The sequence below is a fragment of the Peromyscus leucopus genome, chromosome 3 (assembly GCF_004664715.2).
Source record: "Peromyscus leucopus breed LL Stock chromosome 3, UCI_PerLeu_2.1, whole genome shotgun sequence".
In the NCBI taxonomy this organism is placed as follows: Eukaryota; Metazoa; Chordata; class Mammalia; order Rodentia; family Cricetidae; genus Peromyscus; species Peromyscus leucopus.
In genome coordinates, this window is record NC_051065.1 from 113,927,842 (window position 1) to 113,949,797 (window position 21,956).

General features: G+C 45.7%; 1 protein-coding gene across 7 annotated transcripts in view; it reads left to right on the top strand.

The window, feature by feature from the left end:
• Window positions 1-395: 395 nt before the first annotated feature.
• Window positions 396-21,956, top strand: part of Mitf (melanocyte inducing transcription factor) — a 218,843-nt gene continuing 197,282 nt past the window's right edge. For 5 of the 7 annotated variants that reach the window (XM_028872697.2, XM_028872699.2, XM_028872703.2 and 2 more), the window contains exon 1: window positions 396-678. In XM_028872697.2, the coding sequence (XP_028728530.1) occupies window positions 575-678 (104 nt within the window). In that variant the 5' untranslated portion in view covers window positions 396-574. Of the gene's footprint in view, window positions 679-17,887; window positions 19,299-21,956 lie in introns of those variants that run through there. The other 2 variants (XM_037203944.1, XM_037203946.1) reach the window with 1 other exon arrangement.

Here is a 21,956-nt window from a genome sequence, read left to right on the forward strand (position 1 = left end):
AAACTTGGGGGCGAATAGAAAGCCCTTTCATTTTAAAATGGGCTTTAACTCTGAAACTTTCTAGTGCCAAACCTTTTAGTTTTATTTTTTACATGAACACTCGGCGTGCTCTCACAGATGTCTGAGCTGGGAGGGACAGTAGGAGATCAGGCTGAGTCCGTTCTTATTAATATTAAACAGTCAGGTCTGTACCCTTGAGGCAAACGGGAGAGACACGGAGAGGAGCTGCTGACATTGACAAGGAATCCAAACAGGACTTGCATTATCGGTATCCACCACGTTGCCGCTCCCCGGTTTGGCCTTCTGGGAGTTGTAGTCTTTGCGGAAGCGGCTCTCCTGAACATCTGGTATGCTCGAACCTCGAGGTACTACAAATCCCAGGATGCATCGGGCTCGGCCCCTCCCGCCCTGATGTGAGTGTAAACTCACCGCGCCGGGGCGGCCGGCGGGCTAGCGGGCTTAGCGGGGCACTGCGCGGGGCACGCGGCTTGGGGGACCCAAGTCCCCTCATCTTTGTCAGGTGCCGTGATTCTGCTCCAAGTTCCAAGCAGAGGAAGGCGGGCAAGCGGGAGCCATGCAGTCAGAATCTGGGATCGTGGCGGATTTCGAAGTCGGGGAGGAGTTTCACGAAGAACCCAAAACCTATTACGAACTCAAAAGTCAACCTCTGAAGAGCAGGTGAGTGGTGACAGCTGGAGGGAGGCGCGGTGGGAGGCCTAGGGGCCCCGCGCTTGCTACCCTGGAGCGAGAATAGCCAGTCTGACTAGCTCTCGGACAAGGACCCCGTGCCCTTGCCTTGGGGTACAGGGCGACCTGGCCCCTGGCATTTGGGGTCCTGCTCTCAGATGACTTTCTCGCATCCCAGGGTGTCTGACAGAGACACTTCAGGGACATCATGGGTCTCTTGGGATGGCTCATCCAGGCGCTTGGACCCTTGACTGCACATGCCAGCTGCTGAGCTGAATGGGGGCTGGGGCGGTACCCGGCCAAGGTGGGGTAGGAGGAGCACCGGACTGGGACGGTGACCTGGTGCTATCAAGAGGAGTTTTTCTGAAGATCCTAGCAGGCTGAGGGCTCAGAGCGGGAGAGCGCGGGTGGATGGAGATCTGATGCTCCAGGGAAGCAATGAACTGGCCTGGAGTCTCTCCTTGGAGTTCTGATGCTCCAGGGAAGCAATGAACTGGCCTGGAGTCTCTCCTTGGAGTTCAGCCTCTCTGGGAGAGACTGCTCCGGGTGGCCCCTAGGTGAACTTCACCTGGGCTTTATCTGCCACCTGCCACCGGGGGGGGGGGGGGGGGGGACGACACCAGAGTCGGGGGGTGGGGGTGGCAGTGGGTGGGCGTGTCTCCCCAGGTTGGGCAAGCTCTCAGGAATAGAGTTCTCCTAGTGAATGCAGAAAGAAGGAAGGGAGGGAGGGAGGGACAGAGGGAGTGAGGGAGGAAGGAAGGAAGGGAGGAAGGAAGGAAGGAAGGCAGGCAGGCAAGCTAGTTCAGAGGTCTGTGGTGGCTGGGAATGATCTCTTTGTGGCTGCTACACATGTTTAATTCCTCAGGCACTTCAGAAACTTTGGGACTGGAGTGAAAATACCCTCTGGTCTGGTGCCTCCCAACTCTGTACATCTGCAGCACCCTTATCCTTTGCATCACCGTCCATTGCTATTTACCCGGAAGAATGGGTTATCTTCCCTTTTCACTGTCTTTGGTCACTCTGGATCTGTAGTACTTCTTATTTGTGATGATTACAGAGAGGGGGATGGTCACTGGAATCTGTGATAGTCAAAGAAAGGCTTTATTTCCACCCCTTTCACTTGTGAGATGAGATAAGGCTGAGATTGGAAACATCATCCTTGTACCTCAGTTGTCACTAGGGCCTAGATGAGTGAGATTCCCCTGGCAGAGGGGCAGAGGGCCTCGTTTTCAGGTGAGTGAAGGACCAGGGAGGCAGGAGTGAGGGGTGGAATCCTTGCTTTTGGACAGAAGGAGGCTGAGTCTGAACTCTGCTGGAAAAATGGAGCCAGGTTACTTCAGGGCTGGGGAAGGACCTTGAATCCAGTTAGGGGAATAAACTCTGGGAAGAGCAGATGTCCCTGGCTGCCCTTGCTAAAGCAGGCTTTTTGGACATGCTTGTGGCAGAGTGGAAGGAAATGTGTTAGGCACTGAGATGCATAACCTCAGCCCTTCACTGGTGGCTTCTTCTCATAATGGCTATTTTGTATGTGGACATAGATTGTGTGTATTGGGTTCTCTGGGTGATATTGTGTAAGGGGTATTGTTGGGTGTGCTCATTATGGCTTTATCTGCATGTGGCTGAAGGGACCAGTGTTTTACTGAGCAGTGCCCTGCTTTTGCTTCTATAAGCAAATGCTTACATGGCCAGAATGAGGGAGTGTGTGTGTGTGTGTGTGTGTGTGTGTGTGTGTGTGTGTGTGGTGTTCCTGAAAGAAATGAATGAACGGGATTGTTTAGAATATTTTGAAGGTGGGTGATACATTAAATGGGTTTGAGGGAGCGAGGAGACTCTCCTCTGGAGAAAACCAGTGAGTGCTCTGACACTTACGTGGAAGGATTTGGTTCTGTTCTCTGTCACAGTCAGCAAGAATGGCACACAGTCCTCTGTAGCTAGCTAGGGCAAGGAAAAATATGGGTATGTGGGCATAAACAGCTTCACACCTTGGTACTAGAGGCAGGTGCTAGGTAGGACGGAGGGACATGTGCTCTTTGAAATAAACCAGTTACGTGAAATCTGTGGGTAAGTATCTGGAGTGGGTGACATTCCCTTACCCTGTTTCTGACAGTCGTCCTAATGGTATTGTCACTTACATAATGTTGTGTGACTCTAAGTGGGCCTCACGTGGTTCAGGGGCTCCTTGTGGTTTTTAGTGCGAAGTCTTCCCTGGGGCACCCCATAAGTCCTGGTTGGGAAAGAGCGGTAATGGAAGTTGCAGACTTTTGTAAGAAGGCCATGTCCATGGTGTTGTTTACATCAGTGGTTCTTTTTTATTTATTTATTTATTTATTTTTATTTTATTTTACAATACTATTCAGTTCTACATAATAGCCACAGATTCCCTTGTTCTCCCCCTTCCTGCCCCCTCCCCTTCCCCCCAGCCCACCCCCCATTCCCATCCCCTCCAGATCAAGGTCTCCCCTGAGGACTGGGATTGACCTGATAGATTCAGTCCAGGCAGGTCCAGTCCCCTCCTCCCAGACTGAGCCAAGCATCCCTGCATAAGCCCCAGGTTTCAAACAGCTAACTTATGCAACGAGCCCAGGACCTGGTACCACTGCCTAGATGCCTCCCAAACAGATCAAGCCAATCGACTGTCTCACCTAATCAGAGGGCCTTAGATCAGTGGTTCTTAACCTGTGGGTCTTGATGCCTTTGGGGTCGAATGACCCTTTCACAGGGCATGCCTATCAGATATCCATCATATCAAATAATTACATTATGGTTTATAGCAACAGCAAAATTACAGCTATGAAGTGACCATGAAAATAGTTTTATGGTGGGGTTCACCATGACATGATGAACAGTTTTAAAGGGATGAAGCACTAGAAAGGTTGAGAACCCTTGCTCTAGATTGTTCTAGAATTCACCTACTTCTTCTTTTTTTTTTTTTTTTTTTTTTTTTTTGTTTTTTGTTTTTTGTTTTTTCGAGACAGGGTTTCTCTGTGTAGCTTTGCGCCTTTCCTGGAACTCACTTGGTAGACCAGGCTGGCCTCGACCTCACAGAGATCCGCCTGGCTCTGCCTCCCGAGTGCTGGGATTAAAGGTGTGCGCCACCACCGCCCGGCTGAATTCACCTACTTCTTATCTGTTTCTCTGCGGCAACTTTGACCAAGCCAATGTCAATCCCCGCCTGGGTTATTGCAGCAGTCTCTTAACTTGTTCCTCCTTGGCGGCCGCTTTTAGATTTGTAACTTAGCAGTCACAGTATTCTTGTTAAACTGTCCCCCCCCCCACCACACCGATTAGGGCCGAGACCATGATTCAGTCAGTAAAGTGCTTGCCACACACATATGTGGACCTGAGTTCTATTTCAAGAACACCCATGAAGATGCCAGGGATGGTGGTTGGCAGTTGCCATCCCAGCACGAGGGAGGCGGAGATGAGCTTGCTCGCAAGCCAGTCTGTCTGAATTGAAAAGTGACGGATAAAAGTGAGAGACTCTCTCTCAAAAAATAAGACGAAGAGTGACTGAGGAAGGCACCTGAAATTGATCTCCAGTCTTTACATGAATGTACACACACACACACACACACACACACACACACACACACACACACATATCAGATCTCAGGGCTCCAATGTGGCAAGGATTTCTCTTCATGGCTTGTTGACTCTGGAGTCCCCCAAACCCAGAACAGTCACTCAGCTTCGGCGCTCTGGATGTTTCGAGACAGATGATTCTTTACACTAAAGGGCTGTCCAATGTACAGAATAATGTCTGGCAGTACATCTTTGTTGAACATGTGGCTTTTTCCTTTAGTATGCCACAAAGATACAGTGTTTAATTTTTGTTTCTGTATTCACTATTGTGTTTTTGAAATAAATTCCCAGTAGGCTTTCTTCAAGGATGGATTTCCATATTCTTCACTGGGGCTCAGCCCGGATATTAAAGTATATCAAATAGGTTGCGGAACTTAGATTCCATGAAGCTCATCTTGCTTGATTTTACTGACTGGTGAAGTGTTGTAGGAGGAGACACAGTAGGAGCAGAGGTTCTCATGATGAATGATGCTTTCCTGGGAATAACTTCTCCACAATGGGTCCCAGAAGAAACAATCACAGTAGACCCAGATTTACACACTGGCAAGTCACACCAGAGAAATGTCTTTGAGCTCCTGGGGACAAGTGGTGGGCAGAGCCTGTAGGTCTTTTGGTCCGGAAAGCAGCATTGCAGACCACAGTGGCACGGCCCACGGCCTTCTGATGGGTTTGTTCTGCAGAAGCCTACAGCTTCGTAATTGCTGGTGCTCCTTTCCTGAGCAGACTTAGGAACCGGCTTCATTTGGTCCCAGTTTGCTCCTGCAAATTTTAGTACTGTTTCAGACAGTATTAAATTTCCTGCAGATTAGAAGTGGGGATGTAAGCCAGTGTTAAGTTAATCATGGCAAGATGGGACACTGCAGCGGTGCCAAGTGTGGATTCAAAGAGAGGTGCGTGGAGTTTGCTTACACTTGTGGTGAGATGAGAATCCTAGACTGTTCTCTTCCCCATACGTCACAAGCCCACTGGCTTTTGCTGAGGTTTCCCCTTCGGTTTTCTTGCTAAAAATGCCCTTTTATTTTAGGAAATAATAATCCATGCTTGGCAAAACAAAACTGCTAAGTCAATATCTCCATCTCCATCTCCCTGCCCCCCAGCCCCTGAATGTTTGTTTCTGGACATTTTCTTGTTTGTTTGTTTGTTTTTGTGTTCCCTAATCTTTCAGATCTGCAGGGGACCATTAGCATAAAGCCTGGAAGCCTTGCTTTGTCATTGTATTTTCCTGTCACTAGCTGGGTGATCTTGGGCAGGCTTGGTGATCTGTAACTTAGTTTCCTCAGCTAGCAAATAGGAGCTTCTTCCCAGAGACTAAGACAATTAAGGGTGACACTAACTTCGGGATGGTGCTGGCACCCAGTCATCACTCACCACAAGTGAGTACATGGGGCTCTTGTTTTTCCTTTTTCTTAGTGAGCTCCGACATGCTGGAATGTGTTTGTATTTAGTAGATTGTGGCTCACTTCTCCAAGACAAGTCTTGTTATGTAATAAAACTTCCTCAATCTCGCAAATTCTTTTTTGCTTTCCTTCTAACAAAGTGTTCAGAAATTTATTTTTGCATTTTATATTTTTGAACCATCTGATAATGGTTTATTTCTGCCAGATAAAAACTGGCAAGTGTGGCAATCAGCACACACATAAAAATCTATAATCAGCATGTATTTTCAAGTCTGAGTACACCGAAATTAATAGCTGTAATGATGGCTAACAGGCGGTTAGTATGTACCATGTGCCAATCCCTGTTCAGAGTGTTTTTACATGAATAAGATATACTTAATCTCCGGCTTATGAGATGGCTCAGCTGTTGAAGACTAAGGCTCACAACCAAAAAGAAATGATACATTTAGTCTTTGCAAAACCCAAGGAGGTGCTAACTAGAAACAAAGGTACTAATTCGGATGTGAAAATGATCTAGTCCTAACTTTTCCAGGCACTCTTCTGAGCACAACAGTTAATTCTCTCTTAAGCCTTGGGCATCTGTATTTTTATTTTTCACTTTTTTTGCAGAGAGGGAAACTGAGGCATATCAAGTACTAGATAGGGCCCAGATTTAAACAGAGGTGGTCTAGTTGGACCCCCAGGTTCTTGTCAACTAGTGTGCCCTGTCCTGTACATGATTATGCAGACTCCAAAGCTGCCAGCTAAAACTCCTAGTGGGTGAGGGGCAGACATGTCCATCCAGTGACCACGCAAGGCAGAGTGTGGGCTTGCTGTGGGCATCAGCAATGGGGGTTTATTTATTAGAGGAACCAGAAGTGGTGTGGTCGGGGGCAGTGGTTCTGTGAGGGAATGAGGGAATTTGAATTTGACCTTCAAAGTGAAGCAATACTCAAACAGCTGAGAAGGCATGAGATGGCATGGAGGGCTTCCTCCTCAATGATAGCAGACACTGAACTCGGGCTGGAAGGTTTAGGGAGCCACATTAGTGCTGTGACCATGTCTTGGCCACTTACCCAGTGCATCTGGCTTCATGATGCCTCATGTCATGGAATCCCAATTAACATACCTCTAAGATGAGACCAATAGACCTTATCTTCTTGAGACTGGTATACGTTTTAAAACAATGCCAAAAAGATGTATATATGCTTAACATAGACATTTGGTAATTGATGGCAGGTCTTCCTTTTTTGGTAGAATTACACTGTAGCCTTGTCTCCTCTTAACAATAACTCAGCTCTTACAGGCTCAGAAGCAGACTAGACAAGACTGAGGTGCCTCAACCTGGCAGATGTTCCAGCCTCATTATGCAGATGAGCTTTGCGATATGATTAGACGGAACACTTGATTAAAGTGGGATTCTAAGTGTTGGTTTTGCCTGTTATTGGAGATTTCCTCTTCCCAAGTGCCGCTATTTATAGAGTTTCTTTAAGTGTGCGAATGTTTAATTCCCTTTGAGTTCTGCAGTGCAGTTTGCACGAGCTGATGTTTAGATCTGCTCCAGTTGTGCAAGAAGTGGAAAATACCCTTTTTTTAGAACAGGTCACATGCGCTTGCTGTCAGGAATAGGACCTCAGTGTAGAAAAATGTATCTCGGGACGATTCAAAGTTACTAAACTTCTCTCTCCAACTGCTTTGTTTCAGAACTGGCAGTATTAGGATAAATAACAGGAAAAAAATAATCCCGAGTTACTGTTCTTTTTTTGGTCATCTGTCAAGGACAGCAAGGAAGTTTGGTTTGTTTTTGTGTGTGTGCTTGTGTGAGTAGCAAGTATAAAATGTGCTGTCCTGTTAGGTTTGTCTAATCGAAATAAATCATAAAAATATGTTTAAGCACTCTCCAAGGGGGGATGATTTGGAGGGAATGATCAAGAAGGCAGGCCAGAGACAGTCACTGTGGTCATTGCAAGCTTTTGGTCTTAGAATGATGACTTGACAGTTTATCTGGAGGGGTTTCTGTGTCTAAATACTGTGACTGGAGGAATGGAGTTACACCACGACATGACACGGAGTCTGCACCTCTGTTGACTGGAGGGTCGAGCTCTCTTCCACTGGAAAGTCCCCTCCTGGTTTCCGGTACCAGCATTTCCCAAGGCCTGCTTTAGCTTCTTACTGCTAAACCCACTTCTCCGGGTTGCTTCTTAAATAGGGGTTCCATGTCTCTTGGCCCCATTGTTTTCTCCTGTGTTGGGTCAAGCATACTGTGGAGGATGAAGGGGTGACCTCTTGAGGTGTTCACATGAGACTCTTATCTTGAGGTTCCAGTGATGAGCCTCCCGCCTTCCACGGTCACTTCCTGGTGCTTCTCAGGTGCTGCGCGCTGTGGTCCAGATGCACAGGCACGACAGATGTGACCTTATTGGTGGTTTTTCTATCCCAGCTGGAAGCTGAGTCAGGGTGGGCTGAACAGCAGAGCTCTGGGGGAGGAATAAGGGTAATTGGTGAGAAGCAGAGTCATGGGGCTGAAGGTCACACCTCAACTTCATGAGGGCCCTCTCTCAGCTCCCCCATCCCTGCCCATGTCAGTCACTCAGTCATGTAAGCAGAAGGAACACAGCTCTGAGGTCAGAAGGACCTGGACATGTTTGTTTTTCCTTCTTACAACAGTTATGTATTAAGCATTTCTACTGTGTCTGGCTCCTGCTGGCTGCAGAGAATGAAATGAAAATTAGATAGCCAGAGTGTTTTACTAGCACGGTGCTTCCATCTTGGAGGTAGGGACCTCTAAGTTAATAATGAACCAAAGAAACAAACAAGGCGATTTTGGTAACTGCAGCGGAGTGTGACTGAGAGAGAAGCAGGCTGTGTGAGGTCGGAAGGCCAGGGAGGGATGGTGAAGGAAGTGTTTCTGATGGAAGACCTGACGCTACAAAGAATGCCTGGCATAAAGGTACACGTCTTGGTGCTACCACTCACCGGCTCTGTGACTTTAAACAGGTTACCCAACCTCTCTGAACTTGAGTTCCCTCTCGAGGAAAACAACTGCTTTGCAAACTTTCTGCAAAAATAAAAGGCGTAATGTATAAAAAGCAGCTAACATCAGTTTGATGGTAAGACTTACTGAAGGTAAGATGTGAAAAGTGGAGAAATAATAGACAGCAATCTTTGTTGTGAGTATTCATAGCCTGGTTTTGAGTTTTTTAATTAGTATTGGATGAGTCACGTTTCACGCTCATCTTTGTAAAATTAACCCTGGACTAAGAGTGGAGATGGGTCTTGCTTTTTGTTATCTTTGATTTCCTTCAGAATTGTCCGGCTTTGTGTTGTTGTCCCTGCTGTGACTCTGCTGATGTCCCATCGGACCCTGGCTGGCCTAGGAGTGGGCTTTGGGTGGGGCTTGGGGTTACTTTTTTGGTTGTAAAGGTAAGGTCTGAGTAAATGAGGATTCGACCATAAATTTCACAAAATGTGCCCATCCTCCTGACTCCCAGACATGAGTCTCCGCAGTGGGTCATGCCTCTTGATGTGCAGTGGTAGTGTTGGTGCAGAATCGAAAAGAAGAAGCTCACTTCCCACGCTCCGCCCAGCTCTCGCCAGCCTTGACTGTCACAGATGCGGCCTGGCCTCTTGGAAAACAGTTTTGTTTTTTTTTCAACCATCATTTGGATTTCGATAGCTGTGTTCTTTCATTCACATACCTGTGGAACGGTAACTTTCAAAAGGAAAGGTCCTGCATAGTGAGACAACAAATGTTTTCACTCTAACTCAGTGAGTTCAGGTCTAGGGGGAGGCACTGATGGACTCCAGTTCTTCTAGTCGAAACTGTGGCTCATTGAGCAATGTCAGGAAGGCGTGTGTGGGCTTCGCCTTCCCTACCCTGCCCCTTCCCCAAAGTGAGTCACTTGCTGAATCATTCACACACATTCCCTCACTTTCCATCTGATCGAGAACAGTATTGGAAAAGTCGTTTCCTGCCCTAGTGGAATCTACAGAGCTTATATTTGCAGACTATACATTTTCATCAGGCAAAGCTTGGCTTGTCTAGAGCAAGTTGTGAGCAGAAAAGATTTATTTAGCATAATGGCTGGGGTTACATATGGATTTACAAAGTGACAGTCAGATGAGGGTGCTGTGTTTACTCTGGTCCCTTTTTATGTGGAAATCGCAAACATGGCTTCTTGTTCAACTCAGGTGCCAGAACCATACAGGTAAAATCTGCCAGAGGACCTAGGTGACACATGGCCCCGCTGTTCTTTTGGTATGAACAAGGTCTCTCCTGAACGAGCAGAGACACCACTCTACAGTTAATTTGGTGAATCCACACATGGGTATGTCTGTGGTCAAGCCTCAGCTAACTTTCCATCAAAAGGACTGGGTGCATTTTATCTTTCAGTTTTCTGCAGGAGTGAAGTGAGTTACTCTGCAGTGAGTTTTCCCCAGTTGTATTTCTGAGCCTGCAGCGTGGCCCCGTACAAATTTAGTACATTGGTTAGTAGAACCCTTTGCAACCAATTCATCGCGCTTTTGGCTGAGAATGACGGAGAGTAAACGTTACGATAGTAGGACCAGGTAGAGTCCTGTATTTGCAAAGCAATAGGGTAACTTCAGCTGTGCATTCTTGACAAGTCTATTTATTTTTAAAGCAAGCATTTACAATAGCGTAGGTGAAGCAAGGCCAACAAATATGAGCAGCTGGCGCAATTCCCCGTGACAAGTCAAATGCGGTTCTGTCCATTTGCGGCAAGGAAACGCACGTGGAGAGTAATTTGAGAGGTTGGCTACTGACTGGAGTGTCCTGGACAATCAGACTGCAGACTTTTTGGAACCACACCTTGCATCATTCATCATCGCATGGTAATTTCCCCCTGTCATTTCACTAATAATATTTTACCTAGGTAAATGCTGGGTGAGTAAATGGTGAATGATGGGAGTTTGGAATGCAGTTCCAATGATGCAGATTGCAGAGGGAAGCTTTCCATCTGTTGAGTTAGAAGTGAGTGAGAGGGCTGATGGGGCTTGCTTGGTCATCACAGCAAAGTCACTGAAACATACAATTTAACGGAACCTGAGTGACATAGACGATTAGTTGAGTTTTTTGTGGGTGGTGGTGGTGGTGGTGGTGGTGGTGGTGGATTTCAGTGATACTCTATGGCACTCCATGACTTTGGAGACTCTTTGCCTTGGTACCCCCTTTTTTGTCTCTCTTGGCTCCACATAACTGCCAGCATTCTAGCTAGTTCTCACTGGCAGACAGCATTCCTTCTCTTGCACGTTTCTCCTACTGGACAGTTTCATTTCACTTGTGAACAGTCTCTTTCCCAAGTTCAGTCCCTTTCACATGCTCGGTCCTTGTAGTTGAGTTTTGTGCTAAATGTCTGGTCCCATGTCCTTGTCATAGGAATTGGCTTCAGGGATGTGCTGACTTGTGAACCCTAAGGGGACCCCAAGATTTCCTTGGGTACGGCCATATCATTCACGTAGTTCTGCTAAAAAACTTTCTAGAGAGAATTACTCTCCTCCCTTAAACAAACAAATAAACAGATGGTGGTTTTTGTTTTCTTTTTTTTTTTATCAGTGATTATTATTTATCTCTGATATGACAATACAAGTAACACCATGATTTTTCCTGAGAGCATTCCGGGTCAGGGGAGTTTTCATTCTAAGACATCAATCTAAGAATAATTTAACATAGAGGCATGGGATTTATGGAACTGTATTTGAACAGTGGTTTTCAGTAAGTGTTCATCATCCAGGTGTACCACCCCTGGAGGGCTCCTGGAATGCTCCCCTCCCTTTCTGATCTAGTAGCCCAGGATAGGGTCTGAGAAGTCATATTTCTATCAGGTTTGTAACTGTTACTCTGGTAAGGAGTGTGTGGTGTGTGTGTGTGTGTGTGTGTGTGTGTGTGTGTGTGTGTGTGTGTGTGAGATACTTTGAAAATCATTACCATGAAGAGGTGGTAGATGATGATTTTGCTCAATGAACTTGAAATTGCCAAGATGATGGATATAAATAATGTATAATGACAAGGTTGGCTCCTGTCAGATGACAGAATATTCAAACTAATCATGTTTAATTAGAAAAGGAAATTGATGGTTAAATGACCCAAAAGTCCAGGGATATGGATGGCAGGTTTGCCCAAGAATTAGACTTTCAAGTGGCTTACAGGTCCCATCTTGCACTGGGGGGGTAGTCTCTTCCCACCTCTCCGAGGGCGGAACTGGAAGCAGACTGAAGTCACTTGACTGAGGGGTTGGGTTGAGAAACAGGGTGAAGGTGGTTTGGGGCACGTCCACATGACTGAATTGTTTTCCACACAACTTCTGCCGAATAAAACTTGAAATACGACTGTCAGCCTGTTTTCCCATCTCTAATGAATTCCAGACAGTGTGTAGAGTGTGGGAGCTTCCAAAACAGAGGGGCGGAATGACTGGGCCCAGCCAACGTTCACTCGGTCGCACACAAGGCCTCCCTGACATAACAGACTCTTCCTCTTTGTTCTAAACCTCACCACACTGCTCATCCCTCTGCTTGGGGGTGAGGGTAGGGTGGGGGACTGTGAGAGGGAAGGTCAGGGCCAGACAAATTAAGTTCATAAGAAAGTTCCAGACTCTGGGTTTACCAGAAATGCAACCTGCCTGTGTTTAATCCACTTAGACCCAAATGTTTTGAATTATGTGTTTTTGCTGTTGTTGCCCAATGAACTTCTCCAGAGAAAGAGCCCTCATCTGTTCTGACCATAAGCTGGTTAAGAGTTTTCTCCCCCAGCTCAGGAAGTCTAAATTTAGGAGAAGGTGGAATTGAACTTAGACTGCACTTCTGCCGCCCCTCGGCTGAGTGCCCTGAGCGCATTGTCCCCGGGGCCCCAGCTTCAGTGCGGGACTGAAAGGAAGCAATGAATGGGTACCATCCCAGTGTGAGGTTAGAGGGTCATTATGTGATTTGACGAGGTTTGGAGGGGCTGGGGATACAGCTCAGTCAGTAAAAGCTTGATGTGCAAGTGTGAGGAACTGAGTTTGGTCCCCAGAACCCATGTAAGAAAGTAGGTAACAGGGGCTCCGGTGATGGAAATAGGTGAGTCCGGGGGCTCACTTGCTAGAGAGCTCAGCCTACTTAGTAAGCTTCAGGCCAATGGGAATCCCCCACCCCCAGCTCCTATACACACAGAGAATAAGTGGATAGCATCCGAGGAACCACACCTGAACTTGACCTCTGACTTCCGTATGTACTTGTACGTGTGTGCATACATAACCCCCCCCCACACATGTTTCTGTACACATACAGACTTTCTCACATACACATAGAGAAACGTGAAGAAATATGGGAATATAGTCATTTGCCCAAATCCTGGCTGTTAGTCCCTCCCAGTTAACCTTCATACATGTCATCCATTGGGTTTTTGACCTGAAATGAATGTTTGGTTTTGATACCATAGTGAGGGGCCAATGACTCAAGGACAGGCAGGATGAGAAGTCGGTCCGTAGCAAAGGCTGGAAATAGTTGCCCAGTTGGGTAATCAGCATTGGGATTGCTGAGAGTTGATCCGGGTCAAATAGTGGGGAATGGTGTGATGCCTCAGAGGGAGACATTTAAGGCTGGCACGAGCTGTTTACACGCCAGGCGTTACCCTGTGTGGCCAGCACAGTCTTTATCAGCCTGTTTCCTTTCATCATAATGACAGAGCATGGCTGGGTGGAGAACACAGAAGAAGAGGCACTAATTGGAGTTGTGCAATATCGTGGCAGCTCAGTGCCACTGCTGTGTCTGTCCGGGCTCCTGCGATTGCTAACTGTCCCCATCCAGTTTTGTCCGTGGTGACTTCCTGCTTTCGGGTGATCCATGTTGCACTATCATCTCTTTATGTAGCCACATTCTTCCAGTATCAATCAGAAGACCCCGTAGGCCCAAACTCGAGGACTTTCTATCTTCCCGTGTACCTTAGAAGGTTAGAAACTGCGTTTGAAACGCTCTCCTCCTACACCACTGTGATTGCATTTCTTGGCCATTGCAACTTTTCTCTCCTGAAAGTGGTGGTTAGCCCAGTGTTTGGAAAACCGGAAGGAGTTAACCCGAGTAGTAACTGTCTTTCTTGGGGGAACAGTTGCATTCCACACTAGGTATATGTAAAGGCCTTCATCAGTTAGTGTTCAGCCACATTCCTGGGTACCAGCGTGCTCACCTCTTTAGTTTTGAGAAAGAATGAGGGGATGGCTAGAGAAAGGTTTCAACACGTGATGATGCACACACCTGTGTACCCAGAACTCTGGAGGTTGAGGCAGGAAAATCTTGAATTCTAGGCCACTTGGGCAACATAGCAAGACCCTGCCATCTCAGCAAACCAAACCAAATCAAGCTAAAACAGAACAAAAGACGGCGTTGTATGTGAGCTGCGGTGCCGGATGTAACAGCTACTGTTGCTCACTCTGTGCTGGTTAATGGTCATCCTTGCCCACTATGGCAGCCTGTGCTGTCTGTGCCCTACTGGTGTCTTTGCAGGGAAAATTGAGGGTCTTGCATGGCAATGGAAGAAATGGAAAGTCATAGAAATGTTCCTCTGAAGGAGCTGTTGATTTTCCCATTACTCTGACACCCTAAGTCACAACTGGATCTTCTATGGCTTAAACACTCGGACTATATATATGGTTGATCTTCAAATGTGTATGGATATATACAGCAAGAATTTGAGCCCAGACTAGTCCTGAATGAATTGAAGAGTCTTTCACACTTCTTCCTTCAGCTATTTGCTGTGTGTACATAGGAATGGGAACAGATTTACCAACCAGTTAATTGCACACACACACACACACACACAGGCATGCACGCACCTTCTACCAGAATCCATCTGTGCAAACACAGTGTTTTTTCAGGGTTCTTGCAGCCTGGCTGTGTCATTCCAACTAGCGCTACTTTGTTTCTGAGGGAAAGAGCATCTATCCTGAGGAGTACAAGGAAATAAACAACGTGACAATTTTCTTCTTTCCATGTTGTTGAAGCAAAGATGTACAGAGCAGGTTTATTGGGGTCAGAGAGGATGGAGCTTGAAGAGTGCTGCTTAGACCCATCATGCCTGATGGGTTTCTCTGAGCCCTGGACTTTAATGAGAGGAATGGATGAATCCATGAAGAGCTAGGGGCACAGCTTGAGGCAAAGAGCCAGACAGCTATGATGGGAAAATTGTCAGAGTAGATTTATTTATTTATTTGGCATCTATTAAGAGATCTGCCTCTTGGTCTGATTTTTCTGAGTCTTGGCTTGGGAGTTATCTGTAGCATCCTTAGTATATTTATTTTGCTCTTCCAGGTGAGGGTATATTTCACAGGCATTAAAGCCACATGGAGTCAGGAAATAATGATGAGCAAGAGAGTCAAACTGAATGAACATTGTTGCCCTTGGCCAGTGGAAGTGGGGCTTGCTGGGTAATGACTCCATCAAGGGTCAGAGGAGGTCTTTCCAGAAGAAATGAACCTGAATGGTGGTTACATTAGCTACTCTAGAAATAGTTACACTTAAATGGTGCTGTGGATATCACTCTATGTAAATAAAACACTGATGGCCAGTGACCAGGCAGGAAGTATAGGCGGGACAAAGAGAGAGAATTGGGGAAACAGGAAGAAGGAGGAGAGAGACTGCAGCCACCGCCAGGAGAAGAGCATGTAGAGACGCCGGTAAGCCACCAGCCACGTGGCAAGGTATAGATTTATAAAAATGGGTTAATATAAGATAAAAGAACAGTTAGCAAGAAGCCTGCCACGGCCATACAGTTTATAAGTGATATAAGCGTCTGAGTGATTATTTTATAAGTGGATTGTGGACTGCGGGGCTTGGGAACCTGGAGAGAAGCCTCCAGCAACAAAATGGTATTCACTGAGGGCACCCTTCAGCTGCCATTGTACTTGAAAGCCTTATTTAAAAGCTAATCAAACTCCTGTATTTATAAGTAGGCCAGTGGTAACACTTATTTTACTGTCGCTGAATCCCCAGGAGAACAGAGAATTTGTCCGTTTGTTGGCCATGTCAAGCACCCAGGACACTGAGTGGCCACCAAATCTTTTTGGAGAAAGGATAACTACAATGTGCCAGGGATGTAGCTTGGCATCTAGAGTGCTTGCGTAGCATATATCACACACAACACGGTGCTGTCCCCAGCACCAGCTAAAGCCAGCTGTGTGGCATACTCTTGTAATCCCAGTTCTCCCAAGGCTGGAGGATCAGAAGGCCAAGGTCATCCTCAGTGTAGCCTGGGATACACAAGAATCTGTTTCAAGAAACTAAAAACTAAAAATACAAGAAATACAAGAAAGCCCTAAATAAGAATTGAAGAAAGTTTTCTTTCCTGTTTTTTCTTTTTCCTTCCTCCCTTCTTCCTCCCTCCCTCCCTTCCTTCCTTCCTTCCTTCTTCCTCCCTCCTCCTCCCTCCTCCTCCCTCCTCCCTCCTCTCTCCTCCCTCCCTTCCTTCCTTTCTTTCTGTGTGTGTTCAAAGGGCTCTTCTGGGAAATGGGCAGGAAGTGGTTTCAGACTTTATTCTTTTAGCTATTCCCCCTTGTTATGTTTTCCTGAGCCTAAATTTTCTCTCCTGTATAATAAGACCATTGATAGAATTTCTGTCTTGGGACAGCAGTGATGGCATGTAAGGTGCCCGGTATCTACAACCCTCAGTACAGTAAATGAGTAGGCAGGGGATTGCTGTTGCTCTTGGTGCTAAGAGGGGCAATAAACTACAGCCAACATGCATTATTTTTGGTGGTTATGCTCTGTAAAATCACTGAAACCATCAAATTTGTGGATATTGAATTATTCCCGGGGCAATAATGAGGTAGTTTCCTGACAGCCCCTGGTCTCAACAGTTTTTTGTTAACCAATCAATGTGTAACAGTCTTCTGTGTGGTTTCTTTTAAAGGCACTATGTTTTGTGGATATTACTGATTAGTTAACACTGAACTGACCAGTGATACTGTATCTCATGGCTGAGGATGCTCACTCTACTCTCTGAGTTTTCTCCACTCCTGACAGTCCCCTTAACATGTGGCGGTGCAAAGGGCAGTGACCCAGCCTCAGCCCTGTGCCGGGAACTGTTTAAGTAGTGGGGTCACCAACACAAAACACAAAAGCGCACTGGCAGGCTGTGGAAGGATGCTTGTCTGCAGTGTGGAAGTAGGATGAAAGGTCCTAACCTCATTTGACCTCAGTGGGGAGTGTGTGCATTGGGCTACTTGGATTTCTTGCTACAAATGTTGATATTTGGGGTTACAGATTTTAATTACCAACTGAATTTGAAAACGGGGAACCCATAAATAATGAAAAGTGACTTTGCTGAAAATGGTCTTCTAGCTATCCTCCTACAGCTCGGATGTCGGATGTGGTGGGTTGCACATCAGCCATGCTAATGAAGGAACTTAGTCTTCCATTTTGCCTGTTTGTCTGTTCTAAACATCACTGCCAAGTTGTTGGTATTCTCTGGGCCTCACTGTTCAGGTATGGTACTTTTGACTTGGGTATAGTTCCTTTTGTTTGTTATTTAGGAAGATGGAATATGAGAGTCAAGTCCTGGGCAAAAAAGACAGAGAAACTATGAGGTCTTTCCTGAAGAATCCAGTAGAGAGCAGATGGTGTAGAAATGCTGCTGTAGATAGTTCTGAATTACCCAGGTCTGGCTCACTCAGGGCCTGGAGCTTACAGCAAGGGTTTTGATTTCCTCCTGTATTGAAAACCAGCATATTATAGTTATCAGCTGTCACTGTTGTAAACAATACCTGAGTACTTGTTACTAGTGCTTGGGATTCTTCTAGAAGGAATGAAAGAGGAACTAGTTTCAGACACACAATTTACTAAAACAAGAAAACACAAAAGGCCACCAGTAATAGCAACAGCAGCCACATCTAGCATTTTTAAAACCCTTATTATGGCCTGTGTCTTAGGCTGTAGTTTGGCTTGTTTTTCCTGTGTGTTTGAGCACTATAGTACTATAAAAAGTACATGTGTGTGTGTTTTTTGTGTGTGTGTGTGTGTGTGTGTTTGTGTGTGTGTGTGTGTGTGTGTGTGTACACGTGCATGCACACATGCCTTAGTCCTGGGGTAAGGAAGATTACCTGTGTAATTTTCTCCTAGACTTTTCAGTGTTAGAAATTAAACTATCAGGAATGAATAATTTGTACCTAGGTGAATTTTAAACACATCAAGTCATTTGCTATCCAACAGATATGGTGTGAGATGTTTAAAATGTTTTTTTATACTATAATTCTTCCATGAGATCGACCGGCTCCCATGATGAAGAAATGGAGGTTTGCCTGTCTTCTTTTCCTTGGATATGTTAGGCCACTCAAATAAAGATGACATCAAGATTTAAAGGTAGGACTGTCCAACGTGGGTGCTCACCTTTCTCTGTCACGCTCTGGTGGGTGCTGCTATGTTGTGGTTCAGAGGGAGTGGCAGGTGTGAGCAAGGGTGACAACTCATTGTTTTTGGAATGGAAAGAGGACTAGGTTTCTGATGAAGTAAAGGCCAAGGACTCAGGGTGTGGCTGAATGTTTGAATCCAAGATAAATAGATCTGCGTATTAAAGGTGCTCGCCGTATACCTGGATAAAAAGCCTTTTGTTTTCCAAGCTGCTTCTGAAGGAGGAAGGGGAGATAGGTTGTGATGGCTCCCACAGAAGATAGGATGTTGGTGCCTTAATCATTCTCAAGGGCATGGTGGCTAAGTTGTAGGTTTCCCTCGTCATCAAAGCTCTTCCTTGGATGATGCTTCCTGATAGCTTCAGTCTTCTTACTGACACACCCAGCATCGTGTTCCTCCACTGAACATGGCCTTCCTAACATCTGGATGTTTTTCACTGGTTTCTCTTAGTTCCCCCTCCCCCCTCAACTTGTTAATTGCTTTTCTTGTGTGCCTTCATAAAGTTGTAGCCAGTCTGTTCTCTTTTGGACTGTTTATCTTTGACATGCCAGACTTCTTGAAACATCATAATGTTGTGTAATGAGCATAACTTCTGCCTTGACATGTGGGTGTTAAGAGCATTAGTCATTGTAAAGTATTGAGTTAAATATTTCCAATAAAAGGTTGTAATGATCTAACAGAGAGGAAAGAAGCTATAACCCTCCCAGTTGATGGCGTTTATGGTGAGCCATGTACTTAGTGGGTTCCCCAAGCAAGTCTCCTGACTTAGCATAGATGTACAAACCTTCTTATTCTGCATAGTGAGAGAGGAGAGAGATGGACAGTTCAAAGGGACGTCATTGTCACACATGAAGAAAAGCACCAACCGTTCAGGTTTCCAGAGCTTTTGCTCCCGAGTCTTTATCAGTCATGGATCTTTCACTCCCACAGGAAATGTTAAAGCCTGCTGGGAGCCATTATCAATAGAGACTCCTGGGCTGTGTCTTAAGCATCATTAAAGGCCCTTAGGTTTGTAATAATGTTCAGTCAGTGTTGGAGAGCTGTCAGAGAGTTCTCGACAGGGCTGTGGCGAGCCAGAATCTTCGTGAGTGAATGAAAAACGCCTGCACGACCAAGTTGGCTTTATGAAGAGTTTTGGGCAGCATTACTCACTATGAAACTATGTTCCTGTTGCCCTGGTTTATCTCCACAGACATTAGTCCACGGCAGAAGGTTGACTACTTGTCTCTCCGTGTCTCTGGGCATCTGAAGATGGTTGAGGTACATTGCTTTGGCCTTCTCTGGGGAGTACATCATGGGCACTGGCCTTCTGGAAATATTGTCTAGATAGTGTTTTGGTAATCAGTTTGCTACAATGACGGTCTTTCTTGTTCTTTGGGTTGAAGGTTTCAATGGGATCGTGGGCTGCTCCTCCTTTTCCTTGCCAGAGTTCTTCAGTTGTTTTGTCAAACAACCTCAGAGCTGTGTACCTTTTTCTTCCTAGAGAGTTTGCCGACAAGGGCGTTGTTTTTTTTGTCAGAGCAGTGTCTGTGGCTGCTGTTAAGGTATTTCAGCACTTGGTATTTTCAAAGGAGGTCTGAATCAAAGTGTATTATTTCTTGCAATCATTTTCTCTTGTAGTGTGGTGTCTTGTACATATTGATCTCTGTTTTCATGATCTAGTAGGAAATGGATGATATTTTCCGGGCCTGGAGGCTTTGCGGAGGGGAAACCTATCTATTCTCATCATTTACCTTTGTGTTTTTTCCTTGAAAGTATTATTGATCTCTCGTTGTCCCCTTGTATGAGACATTACATTTATTTGTTTTTACCATTCCCTGAATCCATAGATAAGGACACACTTTTGAATGGGAGCCCAGTAACCTGTTGATGTAAAGTGGCTTTACCTTTTATGATTATCATCGTTAGCACCTCCCTCCTTCCTGGCTAGGTTCCCTGTCATTTTAAGCAGGCAACAATTACAGGTTTGCTAAAGAAGCTGGCTTCTGCTGCCAAGGATCCTATTAATTATCACTCTATCTCTAATTTAGCCTTCCCCCGTGTTGAGAGAAGGCACATGTAAGCCTTCTGCTGAGCGGCTATAATGGAATCTCCATAATAACCTTTCCGAGCAGGTTGTGTGGCCTCTATGTTCAGCCACAGGGCCAGGGTGGCCCTGGTGAGTGTTTTCATCTTACTTCTGTAGGTTGCTTGGTTGGTCAAGTTCGGTTTGCTTGGTTTTCTCCTTCTGGTTCTGACCTGAGTAAGAGCCAAGGGTTGGCTTTTACCTTGGGAACTCAGACCTATTTCCAGTCTGTTCTTGAATTGAAAACGAGGCAGCTTGGAAACATGTAAGTGATTTTCCCACCAGCTGCTTCCTCTGCGGGTGAAGAGTGAAACGGAGACCATGGAACTGACTCTATGCCTCTCTTCCAGAAGGTAATAATACAGATGTTAACCAGTGAATAATAATGCAGATGTTGACCCGTGCATTCCAGTTACCGTTTACAGTGCTGTGTGTGTGTGTGTGTGTGTATGTGTGTGTAGGACGTTGTTCTTTATTTCATATTGACTCTTTTCTCTCATTGCTCAGAAGTGGCTGGATTGCTTTTGTTTGTGTTCAGAAGCGTTGAGTTCACTTGTTTCCGTGAGCACTTTTTTAGAAGTTTCTAGGGCTCATTTGATCAGGGCTGGAGTGCTTACGCTTCCTTTCCCACTTTTTCATGTTATTTTTGGCACTGCTGCTGTTGGAAGCTGTGGAAGTGATTCACTACAAAGTGAATTAATTTTCCGAGTTTTCTGATGCGTTCCCCAGTCGCCCCCTGTTCCTTCCCCCCCTGAGATGACTCTGCATTTACACTGCTCTCATCCTCGCTGGCTCAGACAGAAATGCTGATGTCACTTGGATTTCTTAAATTACAGCTGGTAGGAATTAACAGAAATCGTAAAAGTGTACCGCTTCCTCATTTTGCTTCTTTCTGGACTAATTATTGTCCTTTCAAGTCCTGTGGGAGGTTGGGGACCTGGAAGCAAATTCTGTGTCTTTGAGTTCAAAAGGCACTTTTCAAGTTTCTTTTTCTGTTGCTCCAGAGATAAGGTTCCCCCTAGGATGGAGCTCTGGTGTGACCTTCAGTAACCCCCAGACTGGCTCCTCACTCAGGATCTTCCAGGTTGGACTGTTGGACCCATCTTCTGGGTGAAGAGTTTCCGACAACTTCCCTTAAGTGAGTTTCCTTATATAGAGCATTTTTACTCAATCGTCTTCTGCCAGCTCCAGACTGCTCTTGGTATGAGGGGAAAGGTTCTGACTCATTTACTAATTTTCTTCAGAGCCTTTGCTCTTTGAGGAGTGCTCTCTTCTGACCCCCTTGTGCTCTTGTTTAGGAGGCTGGCCACCCTCACACATTTGCTCTGTCTCCGCTCCCATCTTTAGTAGCTTGGTGACTGGGCCTCAGACTCTCTGCTTGGTGGTTTGAGAGATGGCTCGGAGAACCTGTCCCTGGAATTCCCCAGGCTTTGGATAGGCCTTTGTGGCTACCACCTGGAGTGAGCATCAGGATGGCCATGCCCCCTTTGGCTCTACTGATTGAAATGAACCCCATGGAAGCAGAAATAGAAGGGTTCAGCATTTGCACTTTCCTGTGCTGAGGTTTTTGCTTATTTCGTGTATTTAGAAAAAGCATCCATTTGCAAACTGCTGACTTACTCTTTTCCCTGGAATGGAAACTATTTGGATTATTTCAATGACTTTTAGCTAAGATTTGTTTGTCTATAGTATTAGTTTTGTTTTCTGCTGTCCTGTTTAGAATAAGGCCAGAATGTGTCTTTTTTACCTTATAGAAACAAGTATTCCTTGGTTCTTTGGAATTTTGCAAACCAATGTGCATTTGAAATATAATGTTTACCCCACAGAGTCAAAATAGAAACTCTAAAGTGAAA